The 19,595-nt window shown below is 34.5% G+C and overlaps 3 protein-coding genes across 3 annotated transcripts; 2 read left to right on the top strand and 1 right to left on the bottom strand.

Annotated features, from left to right (window-relative positions):
- The first annotated feature begins 743 nt into the window (after positions 1 to 743).
- Positions 744 to 7,383, top strand: LOC102579708 (protein decapping 5). Its single transcript, XM_006362458.2, has 8 exons — positions 744 to 1,028; positions 2,315 to 2,415; positions 3,384 to 3,455; positions 3,533 to 4,435; positions 5,450 to 5,515; positions 6,377 to 6,559; positions 6,667 to 6,777; positions 6,854 to 7,383. The coding sequence occupies exons 1-8, from the start codon at positions 875 to 877 to the stop codon at positions 7,058 to 7,060; spliced, it is 1,797 nt and encodes a 598-aa protein (XP_006362520.1). The 5' UTR covers positions 744 to 874; the 3' UTR covers positions 7,061 to 7,383.
- Positions 7,384 to 9,986: 2,603 nt separating this feature from the next.
- Positions 9,987 to 12,094, bottom strand: LOC102580030 (clavaminate synthase-like protein At3g21360). The gene is made up of 3 exons (XM_006362459.2): positions 11,726 to 12,094; positions 10,969 to 11,222; positions 9,987 to 10,436 (listed from the first exon to the last, which is right to left on the bottom strand). The coding sequence occupies exons 1-3, from the start codon at positions 12,092 to 12,094 to the stop codon at positions 10,091 to 10,093; spliced, it is 969 nt and encodes a 322-aa protein (XP_006362521.1). The 3' UTR covers positions 9,987 to 10,090.
- A 3,592-nt stretch (positions 12,095 to 15,686) lies between these two features.
- On the top strand, positions 15,687 to 19,350 carry LOC102580353 (probable transmembrane ascorbate ferrireductase 4). The gene is made up of 4 exons (XM_006362460.2): positions 15,687 to 15,923; positions 16,017 to 16,068; positions 16,558 to 16,754; positions 18,927 to 19,350. The coding sequence occupies exons 1-4, from the start codon at positions 15,765 to 15,767 to the stop codon at positions 19,245 to 19,247; spliced, it is 729 nt and encodes a 242-aa protein (XP_006362522.1). The 5' UTR covers positions 15,687 to 15,764; the 3' UTR covers positions 19,248 to 19,350.
- Positions 19,351 to 19,595: the final 245 nt, after the last annotated feature.

Consider the following 19,595-nt stretch of genomic DNA (forward strand, 5'->3'; position numbering starts at 1 on the left):
CTAAACTTCAAATCTTTTCATGAATATAATTATTCTTCTAAATCATGTTTTTAGAATACTATTTGATATTATCTTTATTATTTCACTTTTAATCTCTTCTTTTTGCTACATATCGGTTCGTGATTCACCCGGATATGATATCTAATTAGGACTTTGACCCTATTTTAATCAATCACGATCTAATGTTCGATCCCTATACTTCCGAAGTTAGACAAATTTTCTTGAGATGACACTATCTACCCTTTTTCGATCACACTTTGATAATAACATTTGAAATCATCTTTGTTGAGCCTTTTCGATTTTGTTCTTTCTGCCACGTATCAGTTCATGATTCATTCATGTATCGTGGTTGAGTTTTTTCGATTTTTCCTTTCTTCCACGTATCATTCATATTCATATATCATGGTTGAGTTTCTGCAATTTAATCCTTTTTGCCACGTATCGATTCGTGATTCCTGTATCCTGATTGAGTCTTTACGATTTATTTTTTCTGTCACGTATCGATTCATGATTCATCCATATATCATGATTGAGTAATTTTCGATCTATTCTTTCTACGTATCAGGTCTTAATTCACCCATGTATCATATCGGATTTTTACTCCAAAAATAGAAAAAAATCCAATTTTAAAAGCAGCAGAAGGTACAATCCACCTTACACAATGTACAAGACTTGATAGCTCTTTAAAAAAATTCGATAATTACATGAAAAAAAAGAAATATAAAACGCCGTAGAAAATTAGAAATACGAAAAAACCCTACACACAATAATCATCTTCAACTAGTCAACTCTTTCTCTCTCATCCTCCGTTCTCTTTCTCTCTCTAGATTTTTTCCAGGTATATGAGTTTTTCAGTGGAGATTTAGTAACAGTTATGGCGGCGGAGAGTTCATCGGCCAGATCTAGTGGATCGTCGGCGGATTCGTACATCGGTAGTTTGATTAGCTTGACTTCGAAGAGTGAGATCCGGTATGAAGGCATTCTCTATAACATCAACACTGATGAGTCCAGTATCGGTCTACGCAATGGTATTTCATTTGTTTATTTGTTATCCGGATTTTTTTTGAATTATCTGTTGATTTTAGTGTAATTTTGGTGATTTTTATGGAGTTAGATGCTTGTTGATTTGATTGATGATTGATTTATCCAGCTATTTTGATGTTTTTGGTGATGTTGCTTGCTTAGGAGTTAGGCAAAGCTAGTTGAAAATTGAGAATTTTTAGCTTTGAAGAGAGGAAATGAGTTGAATTATGTGCTTTGTTCAAAGCTGATTTAAAAAAATGAGTTTTTTCCTATTAATTTTGGTGATTTTATCATTTTTTGAAGTTAGATCCTTGTTGATTTGATTGATGATTGATTTATCTAGCTGATTTTGTGTTTTTAGGTGATGTTACTTGCTTACCTCAAAGCTGGTTGAAAAATGAAGTTTTAAAGCTTTTTCTCCATTTCTGTTTTAGGAGAAAAATTGAGTTAAATTATGTGCTTTGTTTTCAAAGCTATTGAAAGTTGAGATTTTTCCTTTTTAGTTTTTTTTCTGTTTAATAGGAAGCTTGAATTGAATTATGAGCTTTGATGTGTTTTGTTGGGTTATTGTACTATATTAGTACATTAGTTGGTTTATCTCTTAATTTTATATGTTTTGGTGATTTCGATATTTTAAAAAAATCCATTACTGATTATATGAATCACTTAAAGATCATAGGAAGCTGAGATTTTTATTGTTCTCAGAGCAAAAATGATCTAAATTAGGTGTTTTGATGAGTTTTTGAGAATTGTTTTCTTGTATTTTTTTGAGTGTGTTCGTGTAAGGATGTGCTCATGCATGTAGAATTGAGAGCATATAAAGTTGGGACCTTAGTAAGAATTAACATGATTGCTGTAAAGTTGTATCAGGGAGGTGGTTGCTTTCTTTGTAACAAAATTGAACTTGTGATGGTCAGTTAATATAATTTATTGCAGAGAAAAATTGGAACTAAGTTAATTTTTATGTGTATTTGTTGTTTCACAAATTCAAAGCGACATTGTGAAATCAATCCCTACATTGAATCATGTCTATGGCCCTACTTTCTGAACTATCATGATATTGATATGGCGATGGGGTAAAGCTATTTTGAAAGTCAAGCAAAAAGGTTAAGCTTTGTCCAACACTCCAACTAAAGGAGGAGAAAGATTGGAAAATTTAGCAAATTTGAGTTTTATTGCACTTATACCATGATAGTGTTTTCTAGGTTGAACTTTTGTTATTAACAATGTGTTCAATGAAAGTATAAAGTGACTTACAGGATTGGCAATTGGTTATGATTTGTCATTGCAGTAAGATCATTTGGAACAGAGGGAAGAAAAAAGGATGGGCCTCAAGTACCTCCAAGTGACAAGACTTATGAATACATACTTTTTCGTGGAAGTGATATCAAGGTAATATGCTCTGACCTTAGTCTGCTATGGGATTTTATGTTTTTTGGTTGCTTGTTATACTGAAATGCCTTCATGTAGTTCCTGGCATTGTTTTGTTGGTTCTATGAGATCTCTCTCCTTTTATTTATTAGTTAATAGTTCGGTAGATGTTTTAAGTCCATTTATATCTTCAAAGAGTTTCTAGTGTTTTAATTGTTCAAAAGCTTATTTCAAAAGTTGGAGCAAGCTTCTCTTCAGTTTTATGGTACTCTGAGATATGCAATTTTCTCCATTATATGAAGAACCTAACTTCGGGGTTGATGTTGGAAAGACAAAAGGCATTAAATAAAAGCCTAGACTTGTTTTTCTTCTTAGCTCTTACCTTTCTTTTGATCTTTGTGGTCAAGACACAAGTTCATTACACTATGTAGCCGCTACATTTGGTTAAATGACCCTTAAGTCCGAGTTTTTGTTTTTTAGCGTGGTCCTTAGGTAATATGATAGTGCCGATATCCTTTTGATGTGATTATCGGATTAGCAATTCTATGGAGAAGTGAAGAAGAGGCCACGTGCACTGATATTCATTATAAGTCATTTCCTTTGTAGCATTTTGAGTTGGCATTAGTTGAGGAATCTTGTTGGTCAAAATGTAGAGCTAGATATACTTGTTCAGCAACCTGAGAATTTAAAGTATAAAGCTCGGTCTCCCTACTTAAAGTGGTACCTAATAATTGAGAAACATGAGAGGTAGGCAGAGGATTTTCGTGGATGAAAGTAAGAATACTCAAGGAAAGGGTGGGAAAAAGTTTTAGTTTTTTCAAAAAGGGTGAGGCTGAGAGGAAAATTATTAATCATACCGTGCATCATATTGGATATATTTGCATGTCAGGTCGGTATCTTTAAATGCAGACTTTATATTTGCACAATTAATGTTTCATAGATGAGTTGCATTGGCCCAGCTTTTCAATAAAGTGTTTTGCTTGTTGCAGGATTTACAAGTTAAGTCTTCGCCACCTCTTCAACCTACACCACCTATAAATAACGACCCAGCTATTATACAGGTAAGTAAAAAGAAATTGCACAAATGCTTATTATTATGTTTTGATTGAATTCTAATTCCTCTGAACCAACCTTCCAGTCTCACTATCCTCGACCACCTACCACATCGGCAAGTTTACCTGCTGCTGTTGGTGGATCTTTGACTGATCTAAGTTCCCATTCTGCACAGCCGGGACATCCTGGCTCAACATTCCAAAGTGGCCTGCCTTTGTATCAACCTGGAGGTAATATGGGATCTTGGGGTCCATCTCCTCCCCCTCCAAATGCCGGTGCTGGTGGACTTGCTATGCCAATGTATTGGCAAGGTTTTTATGGTGCACCCAATGGATTACCACAAATGCAGCAACAATCTTTGCTTCGTCCTCCTCCTGGACTTGCCATGCCTCCTTCCATGCCGCAGATGCAGTTTTCTGGTTTCAATTCGTCTTTGCCAACTGGAGGATCAAGCCTACAGGCGCCAAACTTCCCAGAATACCCTTCTTCATTGATGCCAACAACTACTAGTTTAACCTCTAGTTCTTTACCTGCTGCTACTTTGCCTTCAACTGTGCCATCGCTGCAACCTGTGGTACCTGTGACTGAAACAATATCCAGTGCAATTTCAAAGAAGGCTTCTGTTTCTGCTATGCCCACTTCGACATTAAGTGCTAGTTTACCGACTTTGCCTCCTTTGTCAACAAGTCCTGATGTAAATCCCGTTGTTCTGCCAGTATCTAATAAACCTAATCCAGTACCTAGCCCAGCTTTGTCTCAATCGGTATCTACTATTGTGGAGACACCCACACCGTCGCTGATAACTCCAGGGCAGCTGCTGCAATCTGGACCAATTGATGTTCCATCAACTCAATCTATGCAGACATCTCAAAGAGATGTAGAAGTGGTTCAAGTATTGCCTGCACCATCTTCAGAACCTCCAGCCCCTGCTAAAACAGAAGCTCAGCCACCAATATTACCATTACCATCCCAGACGCGTGTGCAGAAGGTGCTCTTTTACGATTATTCATTCTATTACCAAGTGTTATTTTATCTACTTAATTCATTTATTTTGCATTCTTGATCTTCCCTGTGTGGACAATATTAGGCTAATCAAATCCTATTACCCAAGGTATTGTCATCTTTTTTGAACTTTTAATTTGAAAAAAATCAATAGCGGATGCTTGCGACTTAAGGGGGCTATCTGTAATTAAGTTGGAATACTTGATTAAGTACTTAGTTAGCATACTTTTTAACTGCCTTTTCTGGCAAATATTAATGAAGTCTTTTGATTTGATAGTTTGTTTATTTATCATAGTGAGAGAAGGAGATAATTCTATAAAACATCGGGTGAATTTGGCTAGATGCCTCTATAAGGTTGTTATGCAGTCTGCTCTAGACAATAACCATGGTTATTGTATTTAATATGGTGTCCAGTTTCCTGTCAATCTTTACTTGTAGTCCTCTTGGTACATTTACTTCTACTTCTGTTTTATTGCTGCTATCTCTTTATCAAGAATCTGTTTTTGGAGGGGAACTACACTTTTGAGGTAGTATACCTGTGGATAAATATAGACTAACTGTTACATTTCTCAAAAACAAAAAGCAAAAAAAAGAATCTATTTTAAAGAATAAAATTAGACTCATGAAGGAAGTTCATTAAGAGAAAGAATTCTGGTGAGGATTCACTTGAGTGACATAGTAATAATTCTTGTCTACCTTGACTGTATTTGATGCTTACACTTATGCCGGAGCGTGTTGAATATTTAGGAGCTGCTTGGTTATGAAAAATACTTTTAGTGACCAATTTTTTAATCATTCTTAACATTGCACTGCTCTGAATGCCTCTATTCTTTTCCCTTTATTGCTTCCATTTCTTCATCATGGATCATTAGCAAGAAAATTAGACCCGTCCAGAATAAAAAGGGAAAGACTGGTGATGTTCTTCACAATGATGTGGTGGCAAAATCATATGATATTGTTTGGGAAGCTAATAATCTTCTTTCATTTTCTTTTCTTCTAGACAAATGGAGCTCCATATCAGCCGCGTTATGTCAACTACAGAGGGCGTGGTGGAAGAGGAATGGGGGTAATGAATTATGTGCATATTTAAGCCGCCATTATCAGCCCATACATTTTTATGGCATTGTAGTCGTAACTGCATCTGATGTGTTATATTTTAATCTATTTTGTTCTTTGTAAATAGTTTCAGTCTGGAGTTACAAGTCCTTTAATGGAGGTCACAAATTCCAAATCTGCCCCTTTCAATGAGAACTTTTTCTTTGATGAATGGCCAAAGGGGGATTAGTCCAAGATTCTTGCATTCAATTTAAACTAGTTGAGTTAATTCAAACACTAACACAATATATCCATGCATTGTAGGGAACTCTGTAGGCGGAGTATTTCTTAGAACACTGATTTGCTAGTATTTGTTGTTAGTTCTGGTGGCATCACCAAGCATTTGAGTGTGCATGGCGATACAAGTTATGTGGGTAGGTTTGATTACAAGTAGCAGACTGGTACATGATCCCCACTTTTGTCTGATCGCTCGAGTTTCATTGTCGTTTACCCTGTTTTGCAGTTGTGATGGTTGTTATACTGGCTAAACTAGTATGTTTGTTCGGGTTTCTGCTGTGTGAACATGACAGCTAGCGATATATATATATTTATATGTTCTTCTTTTTTCTAGGATTTGCTATCAGTATTTTGACTCTACCGTACAATATTTTCATGTAGTCTTACATTGAAGAATGAGTCTTAAGTCCATAATTTGTGCATTCCATCATTTGACTCGCTGCTTAAATGGATTTACTAAGGTTAATCTTAATGCATTAGAGCAGTCCTTCAGTTAATTGACTTTTGAATTGCTTTGGTCGGGCTTGTGATTTATAGTGGATTTGGCCTTTGCTTGGTGTAGTTAATGAGATAGGTTGATTATCTTCCTTGCCAGGTTTCTAGACCAGTAACAAAGTTCGAAGAAGATTTTGATTTTATGGCCATGAATGAGAAGTTCAAGAAAGATGAAGTATGGGGCCATCTTGGCAAAAGTAACAGAGAAGGAGATGGAAATGACAGTGATGAGGATATCTCTTACAACGAATATGAGGATGATCTTCCTAAGATTGATGTCCAGGTATTTACTTAAATTCTCTTCGACCTCAATTCTAATGCATACCCTTGACCATGAATTTTGGTACTAGTTTTGTGTGTTGTGTTTAATCTACCTTTTCTTTCCTGCAGCCTGTTTACAATAAGGATGACTTTTTCGACTCTTTGTCAAGTAATGCACTTGACCATGACTCAAATCATGGAAGGACCAGGTTCTCCGAGCAAAGGAAGATAGATGTTGAGGTATATCTGATTCTTATGCTCTACTTTCCCAAGTATGGTTCTTCTTCAAGAAACTAATCTTGTTTGATGGGTGCAGACATTCGGAGATTTCTCAAGATACAGGGGCGGCCGGGGTGGTCGTGGTCCTGGACGTGGTGGACGTTCTCGAGGTTCATATTATGGAAGAGGTGGAGGTGGATATGGATATGGATATGGAAACGGAAACGGGAATGGAAATGGATATGGTTATGGTTATGGTGGTGGTAGGGGCAGAGGCCGTGGTGTGCCATCCCGTACTTTGTAAAAGCATAGGTGTATTATCAAGGTTGAGCTAGAAGCAAATATCTGCCTCTTTTAGGCAAGGATATTGTTAGTACTATCTAATCCTGTAACTTTTGTGCATCTTTTGTCTGCGTTTCCGAAGAATAAATTCAGGCTGTAAACGTATGTTCAGTTTTCTTTCCTTGGGCTATAGAGCTCATTTTTCTAGCTGCAAATTTCACAATCACAATGGCTGGCTGTAGTCATTGGATGTAATTTGCTTGTCGATTGCAATGTGAAAATTTGACATTTCCCATTTTCCTTGAGTAATTTTCTTGTACAACTCCAGCTTTGAACAAGTTTTTTTATATTCTTGTGGTTCCAAAGTATACTTCATTTCCTTCATTATATGCATACGTATACACAAATCCAAAAGGAATGAAGCAAAGTTTACACATTAGACTAAAATGATATGCAGCTAAAGTAGACTTGTATGATCATTAAGTGAATCTGATCCCAATTAGTCCCCTTCTTTAGTGAAACAAAGTTTCAGAAATTGGTGAGTTTATAGTAGCAGTTATTTCCACATAGCAGAATCTGATATCCTTTACCACAAGGACACTTGAAATGAAGAATCAGACAGTTCCCCATTCTTTCCACCCATACAGCCTCCTCACACAATGCTTCTCCTCCACTATCTATCTCATCATCCTAGTCGAAACCAAGAAAAAAACATCCATTAGTAAATGAAAAAGTGGGATCTGTGGAGGTAGAGAGACATGTTTCCGAAAGACCCTCCACTCAAGTGCAAAACCCTATCATAGTAAACAAGACTAGTTCTAAATGCTTAAAAGGTAGATCTTTTCTGCTCTATAATGAACATTAACCAAAACAGCAAGAACCCCTAATCACAGTAAACTCAACTAATTCTAAGTATTTAAAATTAAACAGATGATCAAGAACACCAGCAAACACAGAAAATGAAAAATTCAATATACCTTTACAATCTTGTTTTCTTCATGGAAAGTTTCTTCTTCTTCTTGAATCATAAGGTCACACCATTGTCTCATTTCTCTCATTCCATCTTTCATTCTCTTCAACCTCTGCATATTACAGCAAACAAAACGTAAGATCTCCATTGAAATCAACAACAACAAACTCCGTGAAATCCCACAAAGTTGGGTATGGAGAGGGTAGAGTGTACACGCCTTACCACTACCTTGACTGTTTTCAAAATACCCTCGATTATTTTTTTTTCAATAAAAAACACCCAACATTGAGAAAAAGAAACTGAAACTGAAAAGCCAAGATTTAGGAGTATAACCATTGTAGTAGGAGATTCTCCATTGTTAACTGAACCACCTAATTCTTGAACATTTGGTGACCAGCTAGCTGTTCTTGCAACAGCAGAGTGAGTTGGGGATTTCTGGAAAATCAAAATGAAGAAACAGAAATAGTTAAAATTTAGGAACAAATTGAAAGAAAACTTAACGAAATCGAAAGAAAATCGAGATTTAGAAACAAACAAACCATTGTAGTAGGAGATTCTCCATTGTTGAAATTGAGCTCATTTGGTGACCAGCTAACTGTTCTTGTGAGGGTACGGTGAGATGGGGGTTTAGGGGATTTTCCAGTGGGATCTGAGGTAGTCCGATAAAGGGGTCGAGGAAATGGCGGCGCTAATGGTGGTTTCGCCGGAGATGGTGAAGGCGATGGAGTCACCGGAGATTCTTGGTTATTTTGAAGTGGGATTTTGATGAAACCTTGGAAATGGTTACTGTTATTGATGTTGTAGGTGCCGCCGGAACCGCCGTCTGCGGCGGTGGAAATGGGTGGTAGAACGGTGGCAGTTCTTTTTGGAAAGGGCTCTTCCAGAGAAGAAGAGAAACGACAGTTTGAGTGTCTCTTTCCCTTGGTAGTGGTGGTGGCGCCGCCGTAAAGGGTAGTTTTCTTAGATGACGTGGCAGGTGTCTCAACGGCGGCGATGGTGGTGGTGGAAATTTCAGGTGAGAAATGTGGGATTTTCTTGACGGAACGATAAGAATGGCATTGCTGAAGAGGAGATTGGTCGCCGGAGAATTTTCCGGTAGTGGCGTCAGCGGCGGAGCTGAGGCGGAGCATGGCTAAGTGAGAATCAACAGAAATTGAAAGTTCGTTTTGCATTTCTCTGTTGAAAAAACTGTATTAACTGAATTGAAAGATTTATAGCGCGAAAATATTAAGGCTGCGTTTGGATATTTATAGAGTACAACTCTTTTTTTTTTTTTTTTTAACAAAAAGTTTTTTATTTCTTTTTGTTTTTGGTGATCTCTAAATCTTCAAGTTAATTGTGGTTATGTTAATTTCTTATATTTTTTTTAATCATCTCGTATTCAAATTCACTAGTCTGATTAATTCAAATTTGGATATCTATAGAATACAACTCTTTGTTGCTTATTCTTTTTTTGTTTATTTGTTTTGTTTATCTCTAAATCTTCAATTGAGTTGTAAATTATATTCCATTTTCTATATTTTTGTTATATAATATGGTGTTCTAACTATACTAATATGAATAATTCAAATTTGTATTGTTTAAGAAATAATAAGTGGTAAACGCTTTCCTTTAGAATTTTTTTGACTTTCAGAACTCAAATTCGAAACTTCAGATGGAAGGATTGCCTTACATAAGATCACTTGTACAAATTAATTGGTTGACTGCTTTGATAATAGATTGCCAAAAAATGCATCATCCTAGTACAAGTCTTTAAATTTAAATGGATTTTATACTAGTTAATTAAAAGTAGGTGTGCATATTGGTTGAGATAACAAAATGACACATCTTCAAAGTATATTTCATTTATTATAAAATTTAGTAATACATTTTATTTCAAACTCACAAACAAAAGCTTTGTAATACATAAACTCTTGAAGAATAATGATACATCTCCAAAGTCTTTAAATTCCTTATTATGATATTCTAATAATATCAACTTAAAATGATCAATTTATTTTTCGACACACCTCGTCAAACGATCTTATTACTTTTCATGAATTAAACACGTGAAAATTCTCAGCTCAGCTCGAAAACTTTAATTTACTTGCAAGTAGCAACAAGGACCTTCCTAGGTGGAAGAGAAGGCCTTCTACCATGAAGTGTAGCCAAATTATCAAGGAAAAGAACATCGCCCTTTTGCCATTTGAATTGTATGCTTTCTTCTTCAATTATTTCTTCACATCTTTTTACTATGTTTTGTGGTATTTCTGTTCCATCAAACATCATGGCTGAGCTTATGTCTTTGCCATACATTCCAACCAATGTGTTGAACCACATTCTTCTTCCTTTTCTTCCATCAAATACTTTTGTTAAACATCTTGGTCCTAAGATTGTCTTTACACCACCATTTGGTAGCCATTCCATTTCCATTCCAAGTGCTTTTGCCCTATAATCAAGATTTTTTTTTAATAGGGTAGTTATTTCGAAGGATAATTAATTTCACGTTTGATTATTGAGTTTTCCTCACTATAAAGTAAAGTCATAGAGCCACTTACCGTAACATTAGAGACCAACTGACTTATATGTGAATCAGTCAGAAAATACAGAATAACCAAAAGGTTAAAAGTCTTTTTCTTTTTTTTGGATAATAGTAGTGTTTCTATCCCAAACACGTCGATTGCCTTCCACTAACACAAATATCAAGCAACTCTTTCCCCCAAACCTTAGGCAATTTCACAAACTTTTATGATTGTATATATTCAATATAATAAGTTTACCAATATTGGGTAAAATAACTTGTCATAAGCAATAATTTCAAGTTCAAGCCTTCAGTATCACAAATTAGTTTCTTTTGTAAGGAGCTAGTGCTTTACCCCTATCTGCTTCAAAAGTGGAACTTTTAGACACAAATTCAAATTATCGAGCTCCAAATCAGATATCGAACACCGTATAAAAATAATAATAAATGATTAAATTACCTTTTTTCAGCTTCAATAGGATCAGAAGTACCAAAAGCATCTTCCCATCCTCTACCTCTCATTGAACCTTGATCATCCTTACTTGGAGCACTAAATGTGTATTTAAGTCCTTTTTTCTCAATTTCTTCAACAGCTTCTGGAAATTCCTCTATCATTCTTTCTGTTACTCTAAAACTTGGAACAAATGGTGTTTCCCCTCCTTCTGGTGGTGGTATTTCACAATACAATATCACTTTCTTTGGAAATTCCTTTATCTACGTATATAACAAATAAGTATGTCATAGAAAAATCAACTTACAAAATGATCATCTAAACACTTTTTAAAATTTATGCGTCACAACAGCATCAAATGTCCACGAGACATAGTGAGAACGAGCTGGAGTGTTTATGGTTTGTCCTGTTTGGACCGAAATAATTATGTGTCATGCGGAAGGTGACAACACAAAGTATTATTCATTTAGTATTCCTCCAATCATTAATCAAGTTTAATATAATATAATTCCCTTTTAGGCCGTCTAGCCATCTTCATATAAAATTAAAATAAAATTGAAGACCATGCCCAAGCTAAGTGACAATATGATTCTCATTGAAATAGTGAAAAAACTTTCTAATTTTTCAGTGTGAAAATACTATTGGTTTTTTCTCTCACTAGAAATAGTCAGTGAACATTTTTCATTGAAAAATTTCAATGGAAAAAATAACTTTTCAGTAATGAATATGCAAAAATCTTAAAAGACAGATAATACGATATACTTACAAGGACCATTTCATGATGATAATATATAAATTCAGAAAGGGGTCCTTCATTAGCAGTCCAAACTCTCTTGTAAATATGTGTTCTTGGTGCTGGTCCAACATATCTAATATCTTCCCAACCAAATACTTCAACAATATCATTAAAATTTTGTGCATTTTTCACATCAAATCCTCTTAAAAGAACAGCACTATTTTTTGTAATCATATTATCAAACCAATCCTTATTATTTTCCAAATATTCAAGTAATGAATTGATATCATTCTTGTTATTTGGTTCAATAGGATTTAGAACTAATGGCATAATTTCACCATCAACAATTTTTTCTCCTTCACATTTTCCCACTTTAAAATCCTTGCAGTTGTATTCCATTTTTTTTTCTTTTTGTAAATTGATAAAATAAAATAAAAACTTGATTTTTTGGCTATGGATTGTTGAATTGGAATTGAAGGGTTTTATGGCATTTATAGAAGAAAAAAGGGAATCAAAATAATGAATTGGTGGTGATGGACAATGTTGGTCTTTGGGTTCTTCATTTGTCTTTGTGTGATTAGATATTTTTAAACTATGGTTTGGTGTATTTGTTTGTGTCATTTTGTTTTTATTAATATAACTAAGTTTTCTTGTTTTGCTTGGTAAACAACTACAAGATTATTTAATGACAAAAAGGGGAAAAATAAAAAGAGGTATAATCTTGCTAATTATATATTCTTAATACTCCATCCATTCCCTAATTATACAATTTTCCAACCTAATATTAATTGGAGAACATTAATAATCAAACTTAGAATTTTACTAGTGCCAACACATACATCATCTAATACACGGTCAATTAATGTTTGACTAAAAGTCTTTTCCGGCATTATCTCATTCCGAGGACTCATAGAAATATATACCTCGGACCATCGGATGGTGCTACTATTCATTCGATGTGCAAAAATGTGTTGAACTACGTACTTTCACAAGTTCGTGAGTGAAATATCTAGCATCGGTAGAATAGTATCCACAACTCCTTTACATGCTTCGTAGCAAGAAAAGATGTATTATGTTAAAGAAAGTCCTTAAATAAAGATAATACGTAATTGATGTTCTCTAAGAAATATAAAAAATAAATTGAACAAGTAAAAATGATCTGAGATAAAATATCATGTCAACTTTATTGATGTCCTTTAAGTAAATTAAATTATTAGCTTATGAATATATATATATAGCTGTCTCTAAGACATAAGAAACTGAGGTCCAATTTGTACTTAGCTTTAATTTTTACCTGAAAAAAATCAGTAACATTGTTGGCATCAAACTGTAACAAGGAAACATATATGTGATTAATTTATTAATTAACTTATGGAATTAAGTGCTCCTACTTAATCCTAATATTATATGTAGATTGAAGAAAGAATAACTAAGGAATTTTTCAGGAAAGCCTAAGAAATAATAATAATTAATAATGGACCTACTAGAAAATTGTGATTATGAATAATACTATAAGTATGATGTATTAAGAGAATTATACCTTAGGATTTATATAGTACTATTAACATTTTAATCTATTTCGAAAAGAATTGATACACTTTTCTATTTTTATCGATAAAATTCTTTAATTTTAATGTTTTCATTTTATCTTTCTCTTTAATGATATACAAAATAAAAACGATATGATTATAAATTACTAAGTGGGGTGAGGGTGGAGGGTCGGGGGGGGGGGGGCAGGGGCTGCATATGCTACAAAATTAGGGATGTCAATGGGGTGGTGTGGGGTGGGGTGATTTTAACTAGTAAAATTTTTAATCCGCTTCGCATAACAATTTTTTTCATTTTCATTCCGCTCTACCCCGCTTTGCATAGACCCGCCCCACATATTTTTTTATATTTTCTTTTTCTAGTTAAGTTTGATAATAAAAATAAAATTCATTTTTTCATTTAAGTTGTCTTAATTAAATAGATAATGACTTAAAAATTTATTTTTTAGAGATCAATTGTGAAACATGTAAGAAATTGTATTATTTTTTATTTTTCTTCATGTTTTGTCCTTATCATTAAATACTTATTCTCCAATTTATCTTTCAAGACCTAATACTAAACATCAATTAATAAGGATAGTGTAGTAAAATACTTATATCAATACTTTCTCTATTCAACAATAGTTGTGCACTATTGACTTGACATATCCCTTAAAACCAATAAATAATGGAGGTACAAGTACCCCCTAGACTATGACCGAAATTTTAGAGACACACCTTAACTAAACTAAGGTCCTATTACTCCCTGAACCTTTTTTTTTTTTTTTTTTGTAATTTTGTGTACCTTTTTGGCTTATGTGGCATTCAAATATTTCCCACTCGCCTCAATTATGTGGAGTCACGGAGTGTGCCACATAAGACAAAAGATGTACAAAATTACAAAATAAAAATGGACGGAGAAAGTAATTAGGAAAACAACTATCGTTAAGAAGAAAGTGGACCCCTAAGGTATTTTTTGAATTCAACAAATTATTATAAAAACTCAATTTGGTTTCTTGGCACAAAAACGTAAATAAGAAGTGACATTAATTTGCAAGAAGTTAATATCTTCATTAATGCAAATTAAATTACTCCGCAAAATACTGTTCAATGTTTAATTGTAGTTTTTTCGCCTATTAGTATTTCTTCCCTTTAAAAAAAATGTATCAAAATTAGTTTAACTTCGTATCTTTTCGACATAGATTATATATTTAAGAGATATAGTATTTCTTTGGACTCGAATCGAAATCAAAGTAGTATCACCTTCTTTTTAGTTTGGTAATAGCTTAAGATCGACCAAACTTTGACCTTCAATAAATGAATGGACTAATCCAACTTTATAAATCTAACATGAAAGACCGTTACTATGTCATAAACAATGCAATATAGGCTTTAAAGAGGATTTTCTCATCAATATATATTCGGGGTAGTTTGTCCATAAGGTAGGTCATACTGATCATAGAGGGCATGAACCGACTTGGTCAACCAATTAATAATTACTCAAACAACATCATGTTGCATTACAATTTTCGACAAAGAAGATATTTGAAACCTCTCACTATAAAGAAGAAGAGAGTTATAGTAAACTTTGACTGCTATTAAAACAAATAAATTAAAAGTTACGATGAAATAGCCTATCTTATTAACCATTTCTAACTCATGATAAAACTAACTGATAATTCATATAATATGATTAAATTTGGACCCCCTTTACTTTATTCTATGTATTTAGTATAGAATGACTTTTCATAAAAAAAAATGTCTTTTAACAACATACAAAGAAACGATCATCAAAAGTATATATCTCATTTAAAAAAGAAGAAGGTGACCACATACTTTATAATAATACTCGTGAAAAAAATAAAAAGGAAACGGTGTGGCCTTAATTCAGTCATTTCTTTAACCCTTTTTTTAGTGGAGAATTGTTCAAGTTTGTACAGAGAATATGTAACGAGCCTGACTTTGATATCATGTAACGAAATAGATCACTTAATTCATATTCAAAAGTTAACTTACGAGGGAATTATTATTCAAATTTTTCATTCCTAGTTGATGTGGGACACTCAACACTTATTTAAACAAGTAATATTATTTAGCGAGTTTCTTACATCAATTATCACTTTTTTTTTATATTAAGACATAACTCGATGTTGAGTTAACCCATATATATATATATATATATTATCGATAGAAAATAATATTTTTTTTCGAACCTCAGATAACCCGCAGCCGCTACAACAGAGCATCTGCCGTTCGGGTGAGCACTATGTAGTGAGCACTGGGTAAACCCCCACTATGTAATAGCATGCAAACCACAATGAATATAAACCGCACTAGACAAGCCCTATGCGGCAGAGTCGACTCAGAAGGCATTGAGGAGGAATCAATCCTGAATTATCCACGTGAATAAACACCCTCCAAACCATCTGAGTCATCCGAACTAGAAAATAAATATTGATCAACTTAATATCAATTGTAGGTGTCGGTGCCACAGTTCAAATAATACTTAGAACACTACCACTAAGCTACTATACTCACTAGCCATGGCTGCTGCACACTCATTTTCACCATTTTCACTACTTGTCTTAGCAAGACTTTCAGCTTCCATCGTTGCTTTTCTTGTTCTTACTTGGGCTCTTTACTTTAAAACTAGCTTTTACCCTCATTCTTCTTCTCCACAAGAAGAAGACCTTATTTATGCTGTAAAGTTACATTCTTTAACCTTCAATGTACTTCATTTCAGCTAAAAAAATTGGGGTTTTTGAGTTAACTTCTTTTGTGTTTTGGTTTTGTAGGTGCTTCATCCATTATTGATGGTGATTGGGTTCATTCTTATAAGTGGAGAAGGTGAGCTCAACTTCTATTTTTCTTGAAGTGATTTTGGAAAGTGTTTTTTTTTCTTCTTGATTTTGTTAAAAATCCATTCTTTTTTCTTTTCTTGGAAGTAATTTTGGTAAGTGGGGTTCTTTCTTTTTTCTTCTTAATTTTGTTAAAATTCCATTCTTTTTTGTTTTCTTGGAAGTGATCACTGATTTTGGGAAGTGGGATTTTCTTTCTTGCTATATCTTGTTAAAAATCCAGTCTTTTTGCTCATCTTGGAAGTGATTTTGGTAAGTGGGGTTTTTGTTTCTTGCTGTATCTTGTTAAAAATCCTGTCTTTTTGCTTATCTTGGAAGTGATTATGGTAAGTGGGAGTTTTGTTTCTTGGTATATCTTGTTAAAAATCTGTTCTTTTTTCTTATGTTGGAAGTGATTTTGGATTTTGGTAAGTGGGGTTTTTTTCTTTCTTTCTATATCTTGTTAAAGATCTACTTTTTTTTTTTTTGGGTATTGTAGCCATTTTAGTGCATAGATGGTTGCCAGGTTCAAGAAATTTGAAGAAATCAGTGCATTTGTGTCTGCAAGGACTGGCTTTGGCTTGTGGGATTTTTGGGATATGGACAAAATTTCATAGCAGAGATGGGATTGTGGCTAATTTCTATAGTTTGCATTCTTGGATGGGTATCATTTGTGTTTCCCTATTTGGAGCTCAGGTATTTCTTCTGCACAATTTGTTCCCTCATCTCTTTTTGGTCAGAATTTTCTTTAAATTAAAAAAAAAAATGACATTAAAAAGTTTCAAGCATGACATTGAATATGATTCTGCATAAAGTGTAAATTTATCATCCATTAGTACTGTTTATTCCTTTTGAAGTATAGAGTATCTTATCATGTAGTCTGGTTTCACTTCCTATTATAGTAATCCCTTCGTTTCAATTGTTCGTCTGGTTTTAACTTGACATGAAATTTACGAAAGTAAATAATACTTTTGAATCTTCTGGTCTTAAACTGAAGATATGTAGAATGTGCTAAAATGTGGAAAGTTGGAATAAAAGGAAAGACACGTTCTTTTTTAAACGGACTAAAACGGAAAGTAAGACTAACATATTGAACGGAGGGAGATAGTAGTTTGGTGGCATGTCACATCTATGAAATTAGGATAAATTCACTTACTAGTGCAATAATTGTGATTTCTGCATAGAGAAGCTTCAACGTGGCCTAGAGATTTGATAGATGTACTACATGTTAATTTGAGCAAGGTGGTATTTAAGGGGATGTAGAAATGGTCCTACAAATGGGGTCTTGAAAAATTGGAGTACAAGGGTATTGTTTTTTCCAGTAGATATTTTTCTAGCCTAGCAATTTTTTGCTTCATTTCTACCTGTAAATGTAGCTTCACAGACTTTCCGTGAATTTAATAATACAAGCTTGTTACCATAAAAATGAAATGGAGTCTTGAAAAATTGATATTCGTGTGTTGGAATGGACAGTGAAAGGAAGGGTAACTAGAGGCTATACATAAAACGAAAGTGATCTATAAGCCTCCCTATAGATCTAGCGGAAAAGGAGCTGTTAGGTGTGTGTCGGATCCTCCAAAAACAGTGCATCTTTGGAGGATAAGACACAAGTGAGGCAACATTTTTGGTGAGTCCGAGCACCATAGCTTTTGGGATGCTTATATGTGTCTCTTCTTTAACTTGCTAGTGCCAGTAAATATATTTGGTCGAGGCTTGAGATTTCAATGGACTACACATGCTTCAGGTTAGAGCATTCATGAGCTATGATGCTTGGATCATTCAAAAATGTTACCGGGTGGGTCAGATCCTCCGAAAGTATTGCAATTTTGAAGGATCCGACATGAGGGTGGTAGTATTTTTGGAGGTCGAGCAACATAGGTCATGAGGACATGCTTCAGGTTAAGAGTACTGAGAACCTTTTTGACTAGTCAAGACAACAACAAATCTAGCACATACCTTACTGGATTTACAACCTTCTTCTGCTCTAGAGTTGAAAAAGAGTGCAATAATGGATCACGGAGTGAACTCATGAATCATGAGGTACATTAATCCGCTTCTAAAAGAAATGGTTCCCATACATGTATCGCAGAATCACACCATTACACTATGTGCCGGGGAAAAGATATTGTAGACTATATATACCTGCATTGTGAGAGTGGGAGGGGGTTATTAGTGTCATCTTTCATTAGGCATTGCACACTTAATTTTTTTTTTTTTTTTTGATAACCGAGAAATCCGTCTGTGACCCGTCCTTTGGACCAATCACAGCCTTCTAAACTCGGTGGATAATGGGCCCACCCCTCTACCCTTCTCCACTTAAATACCGGGCTTCGCTTTGCATGGTGTGGGGCTTGAACCTGCGACCTAAGCCACAAATCCTCCACCTTTTGCACACTTAAATTCTTGACACAACAATTGGTTATAATTGCTATTATACTTGTTCGTGTTGCTCCTTCACCTAGCCAAAATCCAACTCCGACAAGCTACATTTTTTGCTCAAGGAGATTATCAAGTAAAAATGTCCACCATGAGGTAAAGTAGAAGTTGAGTGGCTTTGCACTAAAGTACAACACAAAATAGTTGAAAACAGACACTAAACTTGCCTAAGCAGGCAAGTAAACGCTCCAACTTTAAGTATGCACATAAAGATTCCTCAATTTGGTCTTAACTGACAACTTAACACTCCAACTCTTTCCCACTGTCTATCAATTTCATAGAAACTTTGGATATGTTCGAGAACTAGTGAAATAGCCGAGAACAATGTTTCTGTTAGCATCTCAACTTGTTTATTTAGATTGATTTATAAGGCACCTTTTGTAACCGGACAAGAAGTTTACTTGCTTGTAATGGTGTTTCATGTAACTGCAGTGGTTGATGGGCTTCTTAAGCTTTTGGCACAGAGGAGAAGTCCGAATGACAAGAATACGTATTCTCCCATGGCATGTATTCCTCGGTCTTTACACATATGGCTTGGCAGTTGCAACAGCAGAAACAGGACTTCTCGAGAAGTTAACCTTCTTGCAAACAAACGGAGCTGTACAGAAACGTTGCACAGAGTCCATGATCGTAAATGGTATGGGACTCAGTTTAGCTCTCCTCAGTGGCATGGTGATATTTGCTGCTGTGTTACCAAAGCATCAAATGCCACATTCGAAGAGTGTTTACTCTAGTAATAAGCTACATTCTTAAGTTCTTCATACATGACTATACCGCGATAATTCTCATGTAAATATGCTATTTATCGGTGGTGTTTATAAAATGAAGAAGGTCCAACAAGCTCCTTTTTTTTCAATCTTTCTTGCAATTTGGTATGCCAGTATCATCTTGCTAGTGTTCTTGGCACACTTCTTGATAACTGTGACGTGATGTGTGAGTCAATTTGCGTTACATATATGTGTGTGTTGGGGTCTGTTTTTACGCACCTTAACTAATTCCACGGAATACGTGGTACCTTTCATCATGTGATAGATTCACAATGGAGAAGTTTTGTGTTGTGACCTACAATATACACTAGTATACACCATTTAAATTATTGGA

Source organism: Solanum tuberosum, unplaced genomic scaffold, assembly GCF_000226075.1.
Source record: "Solanum tuberosum cultivar DM 1-3 516 R44 unplaced genomic scaffold, SolTub_3.0 scf00410, whole genome shotgun sequence".
In the NCBI taxonomy this organism is placed as follows: Eukaryota; Viridiplantae; Streptophyta; class Magnoliopsida; order Solanales; family Solanaceae; genus Solanum; species Solanum tuberosum.